This window comes from Coregonus lavaretus (genome assembly GCF_964263955.1).
Source record: "Coregonus lavaretus genome assembly, contig: HAP1_SCAFFOLD_937, whole genome shotgun sequence".
NCBI lineage: Eukaryota > Metazoa > Chordata > Actinopteri > Salmoniformes > Salmonidae > Coregonus > Coregonus lavaretus.
The window spans coordinates 128307-148779 of NW_028165560.1; the positions used below are offsets into that span (position 1 = coordinate 128307).

Consider the following 20473-nt stretch of genomic DNA (forward strand, 5'->3'; position numbering starts at 1 on the left):
GGACCAACTTCATATCAATGCTCATGATTTTGGAATGATATGTTAGACGAGCAGGTGTCCACATACTTTTGGTCATGTAGTGTATCTTGTAGATATGTGGGTTTTTGGTAACGGAATTACAAGGCACAAGGCAATGTTTCTTAAATTTACAGAAGGCAAATAATTTCTCCCAAACTAATTATAAGTGTTTATTTGTTGGCAGGGGTCTTTACTTCAACATGATTGTGTTTTGATGTATTTCTAATACCCTCTAAGAAATTTCCTGGTTGACCCTTTTCCATCTGACCAGAAATCAAAGTCTTTACTTATTCCACATTTTTAGGATGAAAAATGGTTGAGAATGTATATTTACATTTACGTCATTTAGCAGACGCTCTTATCCAGAGCGACTTACAAATTGGTGCATTCAACTTATGATAGCCAGTGGGACAACCACTTTTTTTTTGTGGGGGGGAGGGGGGAAAAAGTATTTGATCCCCTGCTGATTTTGTACGTTTGCCCACTGACAAAGAAGTGATCAGTCTATAATTATAATGGTAGGTTTATTTGAACAATGAGAGACAGAATAACAACAACAAAATCCAGAAAAACGCATGTTATAAATTGATTTGCATTTTAATGAGGGAAATAAGTATTTGACCCCCTCTCAATCAGAAAGATTTCTGGCTCCCAGGTGTCTTTTATACAGGTAACGAGCTGAGATTAGGAGCACACTCTTAAAGGGCGTGCACCTAATCTCAGTTTGTTACCTGTATAAAAGACACCTGTCCACAGAAGCAATCAATCAATCAGATTCCAAACTCTCCACTATGGCCAAGACCAAAGAGCTCTCCAAGGATGTCAGGGACAAGATTGTAGACCTACACAAGGCTGGAATGGGCTACAAGACCATCGCCAAGCAGCTTGGTGAGAAGGTGACAACAGTTGGTGCGATTATTCGCAAATGGAAGAAACACAAAATAACTGTCAATCTCCCTCGGCTTGGGGCTCCATGCAAGATCTCACCTTGTGGAGTTGCAATGATCATGAGAACCGTGAGGAATCAACCCAGAACTACACGGGAGGATCATGTCAATGATCTCAAGGCAGCTGGGACCATAGTCACCAAGAAAACAATTGGTAACACACTACGCCGTGAAGGACTGAAATCCTGCAGCGCCCGCAAGGTCCCCCTGCTCAAGAAAGCACATATACAGGCCCGTCTGAAGTTTGCCAATGAACATCTGAATGATTCAGAGGAGAACTGGGTGAAAGTGTTGTGGTCAGATGAGACCAAAATCGAGCTCTTTGGCATCAACTCAACCCGTGTTTGGAGGAGGAGGAATGTTGCCTATGACCCCAAGAACACCATCCCCACCGTCAAACATGGAGGTGGAAACATTATGCTTTGGGGGTGTTTTTCTGCTAAGGGGACAGGACAACTTCACCGCATCAAAGGAACGATGGACGGGGCCATGTACCGTCAAATCTTGGGTGAGAACCTCCTTCCCTCAGCCAGGGCATTGAAAATGGGTCGTGGATGGGTATTCCAGCATGACAATGACCCAAAACACTCGGCCAAGGCAACAAAGGAGTGGCTCAAGAAGGAGCACATTAAGGTCCTGGAGTGGCCTAGCCAGTCTCCAGACCTTAATCCCATATAATATCTGTGGAGGGAGCTGAAGGTTCGAATTGTCAAACGTCAGCTTCGAAAACCTTAATGACTTGGAGAAGATCTGCAAAGAGGAGTGGGACAAAATCCCTCCTGAGATGTGTGCAAACCTGGTGGCCAACTACAAGAAACGTCTGACTTCTGTGATTGCCAACAAGGGTTTTGCCACCAAGTACTAAGTCATGTTTTGCAGAGGGGTCAAATACTTATTTCCCTCATTAAAATGCAAATCAATTTATAACATTTTTGACATGCGTTTTTATGGATTTTTTTGTTGTTATTCTGTCTCTCACTGTTCAAATAAACCTACCATTAAAATTATAGACTGATCATGTCTTTGTCAGTGGGCAAACGTACAAAATCAGCAGGGGATCAAATACTTTTTTCCCTCACTGTATATGCCTTCATTAAAAAAAATATATAGACTCTTAGCTTTAATTTGAAACCCAATTTGACATGCTCCTATGAACTTCACATGTTGGTGCTCATGTGTCCTTTTAGATGGAAATGAAATGCCCACATACTACCCAGCAGGCACAGACTAAAGAGGGGGTCAGAGAATACAAAGCGGGTAGTTGGCAGCACAATGTGTGTGTGTATGTGTGCTGTGTGTGTGTATATGTATGTGTGTGTGTGTGTGTATGTGATTGTGTTTGTCCTTCTCTAGAATGTATTCCTGATGTTTTCCCTCAACGTCAGAGGATCCACAGACACACTTGGATAGAGATAAGCAGATTAGACCCATTCCATGCATGCATGCACACACACATACACAGTCTTGTTTTTTAGATGTTAAGCTTGGCTAACCATGAGGTCAGTCTGTGCAAGTGAAAACAGTGATATGTAAAGTCTCTGATGCCCTCTGCTCTTCTCTGTGTTATTGTTTTAGTCTGTGTGTTATAAAGACAGATTGCTTCATATTTGATGCATTCCTTTCAGATCTGTCTGCACCCCATCCAGCACTGTTTCTCTCTCAAGTTTGGAAGTTGACCCAGCTAGAAGAGAAACGCAGGAGACATTTTGGTTGTGTGTTTACTTACGGCAGAAGTTTTGGTCTGTGTGTGCGTTTGTGAGTGTGTGTGTGTGGTGGAGCTATGCCAGGGCTTAGGGCTTGGCTGAGAGCGCTCCTCAAACCAGTTTACTCTGGTTGTGTAGGGGAGCAGTCTGGAGGCGGACCTCTTAAAGCTGCAGACCAGACCGTCTGTCTTTTTGTTGTTGTTATTGTGAGCTTCTTTGTATTTCAGTGTGGTGGTTGTAGGTGTGTGGATTTTTGTGCTTCACCATTTCTTTGTGTGACAGAACTTTTTATGTTTTAGATGAGAGAGAGGTCAGAGAGCAGTGGTGCATAGGGAGAGAGGATCTGGGTCTTTACAACACAATGACACAGATTATTGCAGGCTCTTTATGTTTCTTATTAGATTACCCTCTCTCAAAAACGACCCTGTTCAGTTAGTGTGTAGAGTTCTACATGCCAGTGGGCAGTATAAATACAGGGTTGAGCTGAAGGCTCAGCAAGGAGTGTGCTGGGCACAGAGAGGTTATAACAACACTGCCAACTGTCTCTCTCTCTTTCTCTCTGGTCTCTCTTTCTCTCTCTCTCTCTCTTTCTCTCTCTCTCTCTCTGATCTCTCTTTCTCTCTCTTTCTCTCTCTCTCTCTCTCTCTGGTCTCTCTTTCTCTCTCTCTCTCTCTCTCTCTCTCTCTCTCTCTCTCTCTCTCTCTCTCTCTCTCTCTCTCTCTCTCTCTCTCTCTCTCTCTCTCTCTCTCTCTCTCTCTCTGGTCTCTCTGGTCTCTCTTTCTCTCTCTCTCTCTCTCTCTGATCTCTCTTTCTCTCTCTTTCTCTCTCTCTCTCTCTCTCTGGTCTCTCTGTCTCTCTCTCTCTCTCTCTCTCTCTCTCTCTGGTCTCTCTCTCTCTCTCTCTGTCCCCATCTCTTATCCTCTTGCTCTTTCACTTTACTTCCTTTTTTAAAGCAGCTGACTGCTGTAGCGGAATATATGCCTTACACATAGCCAGCTTCCCCCTATCATATGATCATATCATCCTTATTCTCTCAGGGAGCTAGAGAAGCTTTTGCTGTGACCCATCTCAGGTGTTTGGAATTTCCCTCTGAACCAATAGCAATGAACCATGAATAAACAAAACTGAATCTTCTCGCCAGTGTCTTTAGCCTTCACCCACCCCCTGTTGGAAACACTGCTAGACTAATGTGACAGTGCTCTGCAAAAGGAGTGTTCTGGTTATCTGAACATTATCCGAACGTTATCCGAATGTCGGTCTGGTCAGCATTCTGTGCTAAGGGGGAATTTCAGCATTCACAGGGGACGGGATAACAGTATTTATTATTGTACTGGAATTTTCCATTCCATGCTATAAAACAGTTTGTTGTTCTGTCTAAAGAAAGCATGGCTGGTATATTTCAGAGTTGGGATTGGGGTAGGGTTGGGCTTTTTCCTGGTTTCCAGGTTTGGCTATGGCAGACACATGATTGGTCGGTTTGGCTGCGGCAGACTCAGTGGATGGGTGGTCTGCAATGGCGAACACAGCAATTGGTCAGTCTGCAGTGGGGAAATCTAACTCTAAGGACATTATAGTGGACAATGAGCCAGTTTGCTATGCTAGTATGCTTATATATATATTGTAGAATGACTGATACAGGTCCACCGGTTTGATACAGAAACCTCCCACTTGTTATGCAGGTTGGTGTGTTTCTAGCATCTCCATCGGTTTTGTGTCCATACTGTGTAACCCTGTATCTGGTGTGTGTTGCAGGAAACCCTCAGGTCATGCTGATAAGGAGGTAATGGCTGCCACTGTCCTGACATCACTGTCCACCTCCCCACTGGTCCTCACCCAGACATCCTCAGGTAAGACCCCCCCCCCCCCCCCCACACACACACACACACATTCACATCTTTGTTTTACTATCCTAGTGGGGACCAAACAATTGATTCCCATTCAAAATCCTATTTTCCCTAACCTTAACCCTAACTAAACCCTAAACCCCTAAACCTAACCTCTCACCCTTATTGTAACCCTAAACCTAACCCCTAAGCCTAAAATCGCCTTTTTCCTTGTGGGGACAGGCGAAATCGGCCCATGTGTCAGAATTGTCCATGTTTTAATTCTGGACCCCACTCATCACTGTGCCAACGTCAATAGACGGTCAGAGTCCGGACTTCTATTTTTAACCTTAAAGGGGAAATCCACTAAAAAACGATATTTTTGTATTTTTTTCATTAGTCCACTGTTGATACAGTCCCAAAAGTTTTCAAGATATTGGATAGTATTTTGCAGCTTGACACTTTGCTTCTTGAAAGCCCAATATTTTATAAACTTAAAATAGCAACAGTGGGCTAATGAAAAAAATACCAAAATATAGTTTTTGAGTTGATTTTCTCTTTAACTTAATCATGCAAGTGTTTTTCTTTTGCTGTTGTTTTTTACCATCCCATCCCCCTCATTGCAGAGCAGCTTTATTTGATTTTATGCTAATTTTTATTACGGTTTTCTTTTTAATCAGGCAACACGGCAACTCCTGGGAGTGCCATTAAGCTGATTGCTCTTTCTTTTATAGAGAAAAGGAGAGGGATAGAGGGATGAGAAAAAGTTTGGGGAGAGGACACTTGTTTATCGCTTTTACCAGGAATTCCCCACCTTTTGTCATCACCCTCTATTAATAAATGACTAAAGCTGACCTCTATACTAGGGTTTGTCAACTCAGACCCAGATGACTGGGTTATACAGATTATAAAAGACCTTGCTCACACTTAATATATTAATTTCATTTAGGCATTAACAGCTGTACTGCTCGCCAGGAGGAATAAGGCTGTTTCCAGGAGACCCCAGGCCAAACCAGGAGGGCTGGCAACCCTACTGTACCTCTAAATCAACATCCATTTCCCCCTATTGTTCATTATTGTTCTGATCACTCTGAGGTGAGGAGATGAGGGCTGGTAACTAGCCACTGTACTGAAACACACATTAGGGTCATGTGTGGCTGTGTCAGTGTGCCTTTGGAAAAGGACTCCCTATGTAAGCCTGGCCGGGATCCATTGTGGTCAAAACCTAGCCATTAACATTGTGGGGGTTTTCTTCCCCATTCCCTAAATCTACAGTATACTGTATTTAACCACTCTTGTCCCCATCTCCACAGTTTATATCCGTTAATGATTCAAATGGGTTAATCCACAACATACAGTGCATTCGGAAACTATTCAGACCCCTTTACTTTTACCACATTTTGTTACGTTACAGCTTTATTCTAAAATGGATTTAAAAATTAATCATTCTCATCAATCTATACACAATACCCCATAATGACAAAGCAAAAACTTTTCTTTTTTTTTGCAAATTTAAAACAGAAATATAACAAATTAAAAACAGAAATACCTTATTTACATAAGTATTCAGACCCTTTGCTATGAGACTCGAAATTGAGTTCAGGTGCATCCTGTTTCCGTTGATCATCCTTGAGATGTTTCTACAACTTGATTGGAGTCCACCTGTGGTAAATTCAATTTGTTCGGACATGATTTGGAAAGGCACACACCTGTCTAAATATGGTCCCACAGTTGACAGTGCATGTCAGAGCAAAAACCAAGCCATGTGGTCGAAGGAATTCAAATCAAATTTGATTTGTCACATGCGCCGATTACAACAGGTGTAGACCTTACAGTGAAATGCTTACTTGTCCGTAGAGCTCCGAGACAGGATTGTGTCGAGGCACAGATCTGGGGAAGGGTACCAAACAATTTCTGCAGTATTGAATGTCCCCAAGAACACAGTGGCCTCCATCATTCTTACATGGAAGAAGTTTGGAACCACCAAGACTCTTCCTAAAGGTGGCCGTCCGGCCAAACTGAGCAATCGGGGGAGAAGGGCCTTGGTCAAGGAGGTAACCAAGAACCCGATGGTCACTCTGACAGAGCTCCAGAGTTCCTCTGTGGAGATGGGAGAACCTTCCAGAAGAACAACCATCTCTGCAGCACTCCACCAATCAGGCCTTTATGGTAGAGTGGCCAGACGGACGCCACTCCTCAGTAAAAGGCACATGACAGCCCACTTGGAGTTTGCCAAAAGGCACCTAAAGGACTCTCAGACCATGAGAAACAAGATTCTATGGTCTGATGAAACCAAGATTGAACTCTTTGGACTGAATGCCAAGCGTCACGTCTGGAGGAAACCTGGTACAATCCCTATGGTGACGCATGGTGGTGGCAGCATCATGCTGTGGGGATGTTTTTCAGCGGCAGGGACTGGGAGACTAGTCAGGATCGAGGGACAGATGAACAGAGCAAAGTACAGAGAGATCCTTGATGAAAACCTGCTCCAGAGCGCTCATGACCTCAGACTGGGGCGAAGGTTCACTTTCCAACAAGACAACGACCCTAAGCACACAGCCAAGACAACGCAGGAGTGGCTTCGGGACAAGTCTCTGAATGTCCTTGAGTGGCCCAGCCAGATCCCGGACTTGAACCCGATCGAACATCTCTGGAGAGACCTGAAAATAGCTGTGCAGCGATGCTCCCCATCCAACCTGACAGAGCTTGAGAGGATCTACAGAGAAGAATGGGAGAAACTCCCCAAATTCAGGTGTGCCAAGCTTGTAGCGACATACCCAAGAAGACTCGAGGCTGTAATCACTGCCAAAGGTGCTTCAACAAAGTACTGAGTAAAGGGTCTGAATGCTTATGTAAATGTGATATTTCCAGGGGGGTTTTATATACATTTACATTTACATATACATTTGAACAATTTCTAAACACCTGTTTTTGGTTTGTCATTATGGGGTATTGTGTGTAGATTGATGAGGGGGAAAAGACAATTTAATCAATACCTGTAACCTAACAAAATGTGGAAAAAGTCAAGGGTCTGAATACTTTCCGAATGCACTGTCTTCGGTGATGGGTTGTATACTGTACAGTATGTGGGGAGAGAGGGCAAAGATGCATACATTTTTCATGATAAATCAGAAATGTCATCAAACTCTATTCATACAGTACATGATTCAAATGTACCTGTTTTCCCTCCAATATCTTATTTTCTTTCCCCTGGTTTCATTGTTGTGCTGTTGTGCTTAACCCTCAATCTCTTTGCGGGATAAGAGGTTAGTCTTCCCTAAGACAACATGTAGAACTCCTATGACTGTATTCTCTGTAGGATCCTCCTCATCTACACTAGCCTCCATGGACCAGTCAGTTATTGATTCATATGAGTTAATATAATCTCCAACACACACCTCATCCTGCTGGGAGGCTCTACCTCTTATTTTTCATTATGTTTCACCACAAGGCAATGAAAAACACATTTTGTGACATGGTGTTTAGAGTAATAAGCAAAGATAAGTGAATTAAAGCTATATTCTCAGATTGGCTGCCTCCTTGGCTATGATAGCGTGGTACTGACCGGCACTCCGCTGTCTCCAGCTGCAGTTCCGGAGCCGGCCAGCAGGGGGTGGAAGGAGGTGCTGTCGACCAGCTACAGCAGCTCCACCAGTGGCAACTGGAGCTGGGACGCCAGCGACCAATCAGTGCCCTCCACGCCGTCCCCGCCCCTCTCCAACGATGCCAGCCAGAGCTTCCTGCTCCCCTCCCAGGGCGATGACGTCATCGAGGACATCACAGAGAGCACTCACTTTCCGTTTGAGGACCCCATACACCGGAAGCGAAAGGTATATCCCGGGGTCAGGGGTCGGGGTCAGGGGGTTGCTACTGAACATCTTTTCATACTCATCTCCTAATCTCCAAGGAGTTCATAGATAACAGCTTTTTTTATTTATCCAGTCCAGTTCTTGTGACTCTCCAGATGAGAACAATATTTGTAGCCACAGCCAACCCTAAGCTGCGACCCAGTAGGAATTGTCCATTGGCCAACAGTGGCTCCCATGGATTTAGGAACCCCTGCCCTAGTGTGTAGTGTTCCTAACTCAGAGTAGTGTCTGGGGCCTCTGAAACCCCTCTGCAAAAGCAACAACAACATGATTTAGGATCCTGTGACACTACTTTGGCCCTGAGAAAAGGCCTGTCAATCTTTAACGTGTGTGATGGAGTGTGTTCTCACTCTCTGTTTCCTTCTTGCTCTCCTTTTTCTTCCCTTGTATTTTCATGCGGTGGAAACAGTCCATGATGTAAATGTGGTTTCAGTATCAAGAAGAGCCATTAGCCCCCTCACCCACCTCTGAGATGAAGAGGGGAGTAAGGAGGGGGAAAGGGGAGGAGGTGTGTAAAAAGAGAGTTTAGAGAGGGAGGAGGGGGTGTAAAAAGAGATTTAGAATGGGGGAAGAGGGGGAGTAAAAGAGTTTTGGGATGGGGGAGGAAAGGAGGAGGGAAGGAGTAAAAGGAGGGAATATGAGGCTTCAGCTGTAGGTAGCTGAGAGGGGGAGAAGAATATCTCATAACTCCACTGTGACAGATATAGGAGTGGAAACTAGAGTGGCTCAGATATAGGAGTAGGGACTGGAGGGGTTCATATATAGGAATGGAGAGTGGAGGGGGCTCATACAGTGAGGGAAAAAAGTACAGAGGTCAGACGTTTCTTGTAGTTGGCCACCAGGTTTGCATACATCTCAGAAGGGATTTTGTCCCACTCCTCTTTGCAGATCTTCTCCAAGTCATTAAGGTTTCGAGGCGGACATTTGGCAACTGGAACCTTCAGCTCCCTCCACAGATTTTCTATGGGATTAAGGTCTGGAGACTGGCTAGGCCACTCCAGGACCTTAATGTGCTTCTTCTTGAGCCACTCCTTTGTTGCCTTGGCCGTGTGTTTTGGGTCATTGTCATGCTGGAATACCCATCCACGACCCATTTTCAATGCCCTGGCTGAGGGAAGGAGGTTCTCACCCAAGTTTTGACGGTATATGGCCCCGTCCATCGTCCCTTTGATGCGGTGAAGTTGTCCTGTCCCCTTAGCAGAAAAACACCCCCAAAGCATAATGTTTCCACCTCCATGTTTGACGGTGGGGATGGTGTTCTTGGGGTCATAGGCAGCATTCCTCCTCCTCCAAAAACGGCGAGTTGAGTTGATGGCAAAGTGCTCGATTTTGCTCTCATCTGACCACAACACTTTCACCCAGTTCTCCTCTGAATCATTCAGATGTTCATTGGCAAACTTCAGACGGGCCTGTATATGTGCTTTCTTGAGCAGGGGGACCTTGCGGGCGCTGCAGGATTTCAGTCCTTCACGGCGTAGTGTGTTACCAATTGTTTTCTTGGTGACTATGGTCCCAGCTGCCTTGAGATCATTGACAAGATCCTCCCGTGTAGTTCTGGGCTGACTCCTCACCGTTCTCATGATCATTGCAACTCCACGAGGTGAGATCTTGCATGGAGCCCCAGGCCGAGGGAGATTGACAGTTATTTTGTGTTTCTTCCATTTGTGAATAATCGCACCAACTGTTGTCACCTTCTCACCAAGCTGTTTGGCGATGGTCTTTTAGCACATTCCAGCCTTGTGTAGGTCTACAATCTTGTCCCTGACATCCTTGGAGAGCTCTTTGGTCTTGGCCATGGTGGAGAGTTTGGAATCTGATTGATTGATTGCTTCTGTGGACAGGTGTCTTTTATACAGGTAACAAGCTGAGATTAGGATCACTCCCTTTAAGAGTGTGCTCCTAATCTCAGCTCGTTACCTGTATAAAAGACACCTGGGAGCCAGAAATCTTTCTTATTGAGAGGGGGTCAAATACTTATTTCCCTCATTAAAATGCAAATCAATTTATACAATTTTTGACATGCATTTTTCTGGATTTTTTGTTTGTTATTCTGTCTCTCACTGTTCAAATAAACCTACCATTAAAATTATAGACTGATCATGTCTTTGTCAGTGGGCAAACGTACAAAATCAGCAGGGGATCAAATACTTTTTTCCCTCACTGTATATAGGAGTGCAGACTGGAGGAGCTCAGATATAGGGGTGGAGATTGGAGGTGTTCAGATATAGGAGTGGAGACTGGAGGGGCTCAGATATAGGAGTGGAGACTGGAGGGGCTCAGATATAGGAGTGGAGACTGGAGGGGCTCAGATATAGGAGTGGAGACTGGAGGGGCTCAGATATAGTAGAGACTGGAGGGGCTCAGATATAGGAGTGGAGACTGGAGGGGCTCATATATAATATACGGATAATATAGAGCTGGCTGGGTTTTCAGTGCATCGGCAGGACAGAACAGCTACGTCCAGTAAGACGAGGGGTGGGGGTGTGTGTCTATTTGTCAATAACAACTGGTGTGCGATGTCTAATATTAAGGTAGTCTCGAGGTATTGCTCGCCTGAGGTAGAGTACCTCATGATAAGCTGTAGACCACACTATCTACCAAGAGAGTTTTCATCTATATTTTTCCTAGCCGTCTATTTACCACCACAAACCGATGCTGGCGCTAAGACCGCACTCAACGAGCTGTATAAGGCCATAAGCAAACAAGAAAATGCTCATCCAGAAGCGGCGCTCCTAGTGGCCGCGGATGCTACGCTACAGGATTGTTTTGCTAGCGCAGACTGGAATATGTTCCGGAATTCATCCAATGGCATTGAGGAGTATACCAAGCACGACTCCAACACCATCATTAAGTTTGCTGACGACACAAAGGTGGTAGGCCTGATCACCGACAACAGCCTATAGGGAGGAGGTCAGAGACCTTGCAGTGTGGTGCCAGGACAACAACCTCTCCCTCAATGTGAGCAAGTCAAAGGAGATGATCATGGACTACAGGAAAAGGAGGGACGAACACGCCCCCATTCACATTGTCGGGGCTGTAGTGGAGCGGGTCGAGAGTTTCAAGTTCCTTGGTGTCCACATCACCAACAAACTATCATGGTCCAAACACACCAAGAAAGTTGTGAAGAGGGCACGACAACGCCTTTTCCCCCTCAGGAGACTGGAAAGATTTGTCGTGGGTCCCCAGATCCTCAAAAAGTTATACAGCTGCACCATCGAGAGCATCCTGACCAGTTGGATCACCGCCTGGTATGGCAACTGCTCGACATCTGACCGCAAGGCGCTACAGAGGGACTGCTGAACAATTAATCAAATGGCCATCCGGTATATTTGCATTGACCCCCCCCCCCCCCCCCCCCCTTTGTTTTTACAGTGCTGCTACTCGCTGTTTATTGTCTATGCACAGTCACTTTACCCCTACCTACATGTGCAAATTACCTCGACTAACCTGTAGCCCCGCACATTGACCCTATATATAGCCTCGTTATTGTTATTTTATTGTCTTACTTTTTTAACATTTGATTTGATGTAGGAGTGTGTGGATCCAACTCCAGAGGTAACAGAGACCATGTTGGCTGAAACACAAGGTCGTACAGCATGCAGCAGGCCAGGCCATAGAAATACAATATCCTGACAGGAAACAAAGAAAAAAGTCATGGTGAATGAAGTTATTCTAGATGGGACTGCACTCATTGACTAGCATCTCCAGAATAGGACAAACACGTTGTAGCCTACCCATTATTAAGCACTTGAACCAAATTATGATTAAACTTTGTTACAGGACCGAAGGATTGTGCTCATTTGTCAAGTCATCCGTTAAATGAAATGTCTTCTTTTAATGTTTGACATTTGTTCTTCAGCCTCGCTTGTAAAGATGTGACATAACATTTCACAGTGCTAGACAAACTGTAAAAATTCCATGAACTGTACACAAGGACTTGGGTGGCCATCTCAACAAGACTTGCACTGACATGCATATGTGGTTATTAATGAATAGCTGGCTATATATAAAGTCGTTACAGTTTAGATGACTTGTGTATAAACCTGCCCTGGGTAAACTTAACAGGCAGTTTACTGTGGTGGTTCAGTGTAGTTGGCCATGACCAGGGGCCTAGCTAAGTCCTGACTGGCAGACAGCTGCAGCCTGGGTAGTCCCGTAGCGGCAGGGCATTTGACTGTGTTGAGTCGTGTACTACAGAAGTAGGATCTTAATTTGAGCCAGTTTGATACAGCAGGAATATAATCCTGCAGCAACAAGAAATGTGAATTATTATGTTAATTAAAAATTAATGGACATTTTTGTAGTGGTTGATATATTTTTCAAAAGGGAAAATCAAGTCTGAAATTTCAAAGTGGAAATTACAAACTTCAGAAGCCTTTTTAGACCTCAAATACACTACAAGTTTAACATTTCTTGCATTACAGGAAAGTTGTCCTGCAACAGGGTGATCAAATGAAGATCCTACATGTATCTGACTGTGTAGAGGAGTCATAGGGAATGTGTTAATCACTACAGTGTTGCTGTAATAGTGTTACAATGGAAGGAAAACACTTTTGGCATTAAAGGATTTGTCAATGTTTGTTGAGACGCTGCAGATTTTCCGTTATGAAACACTGAAAAATATTCCTATGTTTCCCAGTGCCATTAGAGGTGTTGTGTATAATGGATTGTTTGGATTGCATAAGAATAGAGACTGTGTATAAAGGGTTCAATTCAATTGATCAGCCGCCAATAAGCCTGTTCTATAGTTTGTCTTTTAAAGTCTCTCTCTCCCTCCTCTCCCTCCTTTTTCTCTCACTCACTCACTCACTCTCTCCCTCCCTGTCTGGAAGCTGTTAAAAGGTAGAGAACCTACGCCCACTGCCTGTCATTACTACTGATGCAGGTCCCAACACATCTCTCCCTCCACTGCCAACATCAGAGATCTGCACGCTGCCTGGGAAAATATGAGTCTGAAAAACACAGCTCTGTCTATGTCCTTAGTCTGCATGTTTTAAAATACCTATTTTGAGATTTGTCTTTTTCAGATTTGAAGAGGTTAACAGCTTCCTAAATACTAGCTTTTATTGTTGAGAGGTTGAAACTGTGTGGGTCAAAGGACAAAGTAGAGATTGTGAGCATATTGAATTAGGGTCACTGGCAAGGGCACTGTTTTTTGGAGAGAGAGAGAGAGAGAGAGAGAGAGAGAGAGAGAGAGAGAGAGAGAGAGAGAGAGAGAGAGAGAGAGAGAGAGAGAGAGAGAGAGGAGAGAGAGAGAGAGATGAGATGAGAGAGAGAGAGAGAGAGAGAGTGAGAGAGAGAGAGAGAGAGAGAGAGAGATGAGAGAGAGAGAGAGAGAAGAGAGAGAGAGAGAGAGAGAGAGTAGAGAGAGAGAGAGAGAGAGAGAGAGAGAGAGAGAGAGAGAGAGAGAGAGAGAGAGAGAGAGAGCTACATTCAAATAGCTGGCAACAAAAAAAGAAAAGTAGCTAAAGTAAACAAATGATATGTTTAAAAATATACATCTATATCAATGTGTCTGATCAGGAATCTAGGTACAATTCATGAGTCCAATTGTCTTTTTCCTTTTCTTTTTATTACCTCACTCTCTATGTGTATCCTTCCGGTGTGTGAGTGGATCACAGCTTCTGCTAAGAGATCTAAACCTTTTTGACACAGGTGGTAGTGCACTCTCCCCGTAACCACAGGGTTGTTGATTCAAGCCCCACTCTTGGTTTTCCCCCTCAATCACTACCAGCCCTGGGTATTTGAGTATTTGTTATTTAAAAAAAGAAGACGAGTAGGCGGCCAGTACGATGCAATACATTTTTGTGAACTATTAACAAAATGTATACTGAACAAAAATATAAACGCAACATGTAAAGTGTTGGTCCCATGTTTCATGAGCTGAAATAAAAGATACCAGAATGTTCCATATGCTCAAAAAGCTTATTTCTCTCAAATGTTGTGCAACATTTTTTTACATCCCTGTTAGTGAGCATTTTATCCTTTGTTTACATTTACATCATTTTGCACACGCTCTTATCCAGAGCGACTTACAAATTGGTGCATTCAACTTATGATAGCCAGTGGGACAACAACTTTTTTTAATTTTTTTTAATGGGGGGTGGGGAAAGAAGGATTACTTTTACACTATTCCAGGTATTCCTTAAAGAGGTAGGGTTTCAAGTGTCTCCGGAAGGTTGGCGTCGTGGGGAAGCTTGTTCCACCATTGGGGTGCCAGAGCAGCGAATAGCTTTGACTGGGCTGAGCGGGAACTGTGCTTCCGTAGAGGTAGGGGAGCTAGCAGGCTAGAGGTGGATGAACGTAGTGCCCTCGTTTGGGTGTAGGGTCTGATCAGAGCCTGAAGGTAAGGAGGTGCCGTTCCCCTCACAGCTTCGTAGGCAAGCACCATGGTCTTGTAGTAGATGCGAGCCTCAACTGGAAGCCAGTGGAGTGTGCGGAGGAGCGGGGTGACATGAGAGAACTTGGGAAGGTTGAACACTAGACAGGCTGCAGCGTTCTGGATAAGTTGTAGGGGTTTAATGGCACAGGCAGGGAGCCCAGCCAACAGCAAGTTGCAGTAATCCAGATGGGAGATGACAAGTGCCTGGATTAGGACCTGTGCCGCTTTCTGTGTAAGGTAGGGTCGTAATCTGCGAATGTTGTAGAGCATGAACTTGCAGGATCGGGTCACCGCTTTGATGTTAGCGGAGAACGACAGGGTGTTGTCCAGGGTCACGCCAAGGTTCTTTGCACTCTGGGAGGAGGAGGACACAATGGAGTTGTCAACTGTGATGGCGAGATCATGGAGCGGGCAGTCCTTCCCCGGGAGGAAGAGCAGCTCCGTCTTGCCGAGGTTCAGCTTGAGGTGGTGATCCGACATCCACACTGATATGTCTGCCAGAGATGCGATTCGCCACCTGGTTATCAGAAGGGGGAAAGGAGAAAATTAATTGTGTGTGGTCTGCGTAGCAATGATAGGAGAGACCATGTGAGGATATGACAGAGCCAAGTGACTTGGTGTATAGAGAGAATAAGAGAGGGCCTAGAACTGAGCCCTGGGGGACACCAGTGGTGAGAGCACATGGTGCGGAGACAGATTCTCGCCACGCCACCTGGTAGGAGCGACCTGTCAGGTAGGACACAATCCAAGAGTGAGCAGCGCCGGAGCTGCCCAACTCGGAGAGGGTGGAGAGGAGGATCTGATGGTTCACAGTATCAAAGGCAGCGGATAGGTCTAGAAGGATAAGAGCAGAGGAGCGAGAGTTAGCTTTAGCAGTGCGGAGAGCCTCCGTGACACAGAGAAGAGCAGTCTCAGTTGAATGACCAGTCTTGAAACCTGACTGGTTTGGATCAAGAAGGTCATTCTGAGAGAGATAGCAGGACAGTTGGCTAGAGACGGCACGCTCTAGAGTTTTGGAGAGAAAAGAAAGAAGGGATACTGGTCTGTAGTTGTTGACATTGGAGGGATCAAGTGTAGGTTTTTTGAGGAGGGGTGCAACTCTCGCTCTCTTGAAGACAGAAGGGACATGGTCAGCGGTCAAGGATGAGTTGATGAGCGAGGTGAGGTAAGGGAGAAGATCTCCGGAAATGGTCTGGAGAAGAGAGGAAGGGTTAGGGTCAAGCGGGCAGGTTGTTGGGCGGCCGGCCGTCACAAGTCGCAAGATTTCATCTGGAGAGAGAGGGGAGAAAGAAGTCAAAGCATAGGGTAGGGCAGTGTGAGCAGGACCAGCGGTGTCATTTGACTTAATAAATAAGGATCGGATGTCGTCAACCTTCTTTTCAAAATGGTTGACGAAGTCATCCACAGAGAGGGGGAGGAGGAGGAGGATTCAGCAGGGAGGAGAAGGTGGCAAAGCGCTTCCTAGGGTTAGAGGCAGAGGCTTGAATTTAGAGTGGTAGAAAGTGGCTTTAGCAGCAGAAACAGAGGAAGAGGATGTAGAGAGGAGGGAGTGAAAAGATGACAGGTCCGCAGGGAGCCTAGTTTTCCTCCATTTCCGCTCGGCTGCCCGGAGCCCTCTTCTGTGAGCTCGCAATGAGTCGTCAAGCCACGGAGCAGGAGGGGAGGACCGAGCCTGCCGGGAGGATAGGGAACATAGAGAGTCAAAAGATGCAGAAAGGGAGGAGAGGAGGGTTGAGGAGGCAAGATAATCCCTCCACCTGACAGGTGTGGTATATCAAGAAGCTGATTAAACAGCATGATCATTACACAGGTGCACCCTTTGCTGGGGACAATAAAAGGCCACTCTAAAATGCCACAGATGTCTCAAGTTTTGAGGGAGCGTGCAATTGGCATGCTGACTGCAGGAATGTCCACCTGACCTGTTGCCAGATAATTGAATGTTAATTTCTCTACCAAAACGTTGTTTTAGAGAATTTGGCTGAGGAGTATTTCTTTCTGTAATAAAGCCCTTTTGTGGGGAACAACTCATTCTGATTGGTCCACCTGGCTCCCCTGTTGGTCGGCCTAATTCCCAAGTGGGTGGGCTTATGCCCTCCCAGGCCCACCCATGGCTGCGCCCCTGCCAAGTCATGGGAAATCCATAGATTAGGGCCTAATTTATTTATTTAAATTGACTGATTTCCTTATATTCAAAATCTTTGTAATTCTTTAATGTTGCGTTTATATTTTTGTTCAGTATGTTACTTAAAATACTTATTTCAAATACTACTTGTAAATACCTGGGTTAAATGCATGGGAGTGTATTTGAGTACAGTGAGGGAAAAAAGTATTTGATCCCCTGCTGATTTTGTACGTTTGCCCACTGACAAAGAAATAATCAGTCTATAATTTTAATGGTAGGTTTATTTGAACAGTGAGAGACAGAATAACAACAAAAAAATCCAGAAAAACGCATGTCAAAAATGTTATAAATTGATTTGCATTTTAATGAGGGAAATAAGTATTTGACCCCTCTGCAAAACATGACTTAGTACTTGGTGGCAAAACCCTTGTTGGCAATCACAGAGGTCAGACTTTTCTTGTAGTTGGCCACCAGTTTTGCACACATCTCAGGAGGGATTTTGTCCCACTCCTCTTTGCAGATCTTCTCCAAGTCATTAAGGTTTCGAGGCTGACGTTTGGCAAATCGAACCTTCAGCTCCCTCCACAGATTTTCTATGGGATTAAGGTCTGGAGACTGGCTAGGCCACTCCAGGACCTTAATGTGCTTCTTCTTGAGCCACTCCTTTGTTGCCTTGGCCGTGTGTTTTGGGTAATTATCATGTTGGAATACCCATCCACGACCCATTTTCAATGCCCTGGCTGAGGGAAGGAGGTTCTCACCCAAGATTTGACGGTACATGGCCCCGTCCATCGTCCCTTTGATGCGGTGAAGTTGTCCTGTCCCCTTAGCAGAAAAACACCCCCAAAGCATAATGTTTCCACCTCCACGTTTGACGGTGGGGATGGTGTTCTTGGGGTCATAGGCAGCATTCCTCATCCTCCAAACACGGCGAGTTGAGTTGATGCCAAAGAGCTCGATTTTGGTCTCATCTGACCACAACACTTTCACCCAGTTCTCCTCTGAATCATTCAGATGTTCATTGTGAAACTTCAGACGGGCATGTACAGTGCTATGAAAAAGTATTTGCCCCCTTTCTAATTTTTTCAACATTTGCATATTTGTAATACTGAATGTTATCAGATCTTCAACCAAAACCTAATATTAGATAAAGGGAACATAAGTGAACAAATAACACAACAATTACATATTTATTTCATAAACAAAGTTATGCAACACCCAATTCCCCTGTGTGAAAAAGTAATTGCCCCCTTACACTCAATAACTGGTTGTGCCACCTTTAGCTGCAATGACTCCAACCAAATGCTTCCTGTAGTTGTTGATCAGTCCCTGTGGAGGAATTTTGGCCCACTCTTCCATGCAGAACTGCTTTAACTCAGTGACATGTGGGTTTTCAAGCATGAACTGCTCGTTTCAAGTCCTGCCACAACATCTCAATTGGGATTAGGTCTGGACTTTGACTAGGCCATTCCAAAACTTCCAATTTGTTGCTTTTTAGCAATTTTCATGTAGACTTGATTGTGTGTTTTGGATCATTGTCTTGCTGCATGACCCAGCTGCGCTTCAGCTTCAGCTCACAGACGGATGGTCTGACATTCTCCTGTAGAATTCTCTGATACAGAGCAGAATTCATGGTTCCTTCTATTAAGGCAAGTCGTCCAGGTCCTGAGGCAGCAAAGCATCCCCAAACCATCACACCACCACCACCATGCTTGACCTTTTGGTATGATGTTCTTACTGTGGAATGCAGTGTTTGGTGGTCGCCAGGCATAATGGGACCCATCTCGTCCAAAAAGTTAACTCAAGTTTGCCAAAAAGCACCTGGATGATCATCAAGACTCTTGGAAGAACGTTCTATGGACAGATTATTCAAAAGTATAACTTTTTGGCGAAAACCAAACTCTGCATTCCACAGTAAGAACATCATACCAAAGGTCAAGCGGTGGTGGTGGTGGTGTGATGGTTTGGGGATGCTTTGCTGCCTCAGGACCTGGACGACTTGCCTTAATAGAAGGAACCATGAATTCTGCTCTGTATCAGAGAATTCTACAGGAGAATGTCAGACCATCCGTCTGTGAGCTGAAGCTGAAGCGCAGCTGGGTCATGCAGCAAGACAATGATCCAAAACACATAATCAAGTCTACATGAAAATTGCTAAAAAGCAACAAATTGGAAGTTTTGGAATGGCCTAGTCAAAGTCCAGACCTAATCCCAATTGAGATATTGTGGCAGGACTTGAAACGAGCAGTTCATGCTTGAAAACCCACACGTAACTGAGTTAAAGCAGTTCTGCGTGGAAGAGTGGGCCAAAATTCTTCCACAGCGACGTGAGAGACTGATCAACAACTACAGGAAGCATTTGGTTGGAGTCATTGCAGCTAAAGGTGGCACAACCAGTTATTGAGTGTGGGGGCAATTACTTTTTCACACAGGGGAATTGGGTGTTGCATAACTTTGTTTATGAAATAAATATGTAATTGTTGTGTTATTTGTTCACTTATGTTCCCTTTATCTAATATTAGGTTTTGGTTGAAGATCTGATAACATTCAGTACGTAGTGTGTTACCAATTGTTTTCTTGGTGACTATGGTCCCAGCTGCCTTGAGATCATTGACAAGATCCTCCCGTGTAGTTCTGGGCTGATTCCTCACCGTTCTCATGATCATTGCAACTCCACGAGGTGAGATCTTGCATGGAGCCCCAGGCCGAGGGAGATTGACAGTTATTTTGTGTTTCTTCCATTTGCAATGAATCGCACCAACTGTTGTCACCTTCTCACCAAGCTGCTTGGTGATGGTCTTGTAGCCCATTCCAGCCTTGTGTAGGTCTACAATCTTGTCCCTGACATCCTTGGAGAGCTCTTTGGTGTTGGCCATGGTGGAGAGTTTGGAATCTGATTGATTGATTGCTTCTGTGGACAGGTGTCTTTTATACAGGTAACAAGCTGAGATTAGGAGCACTCCCTTTATGAGTGTGCTCCTAATCTCAGCTCGTTACCTGTATAAAAGACACCTGGGAGCCAGAAATCTTTCTGATTGAGAGAGGGTCAAATACTTATTTCCCTCATTAAAATGCAAATCAATTTATAACATTTTTGACATGCGTTTTTCAGAATTTTTTTGTTGTTATTCTGTGTCTCACTGTTCAAATAAACCTACCATTACAATTATAGACTGATCATTTCCTTGTCAGTGGGCAAACGTACAAAATCAGCAGGGTGATCAAATACTTTTTTCCCTCACTGTAAGTGTATTTCCAAGTGTATTTCCAAATGCATTCCGATATTCAACTACTTGTTTTTTCAAATAAAATGTATCTGAATACTTGTTTTAAAATGTAATTGAAATACCTGAAATAGTATTTGAACTCAGGTCACTACAATAGCACTGACTCCACTGTTTTCTCTTATGTTGTGTTGTGTTTCAGAACTCCATGAAGGTGATGTTCAAGTGCTTGTGGAAGAACTGTGAAAAGGTCCTCAGCACCTCTTCAGGGATCCAGCGACACATCCGCACCGTCCACCTGGGGTAAGGCACCAATCAACCAACACAGAGCCAAATACAGGTCAACTGCTGTAGATATCCAATCACAATTGTTGAATGGGTAATT

The 20473-nt window shown here is 44.6% G+C and overlaps 1 protein-coding gene across 2 annotated transcripts in view; it reads left to right on the plus strand.

Moving 5' to 3' along the window:
- LOC311115726 (zinc finger protein 704-like) overlaps window positions 1–20473 on the plus strand; it is an 83276-nt gene that overhangs the window by 58342 nt on the left and 4461 nt on the right. For both annotated transcript variants that reach the window (XM_084190877.1, XM_084190876.1), the window contains exons 3-5: window positions 4421–4515; window positions 8077–8321; window positions 20291–20391. In XM_084190877.1, the coding sequence (XP_084047003.1) occupies window positions 4421–4515; window positions 8077–8321; window positions 20291–20391 (441 nt within the window). The remainder of the gene's footprint in view (window positions 1–4420; window positions 4516–8076; window positions 8322–20290; window positions 20392–20473) is intronic.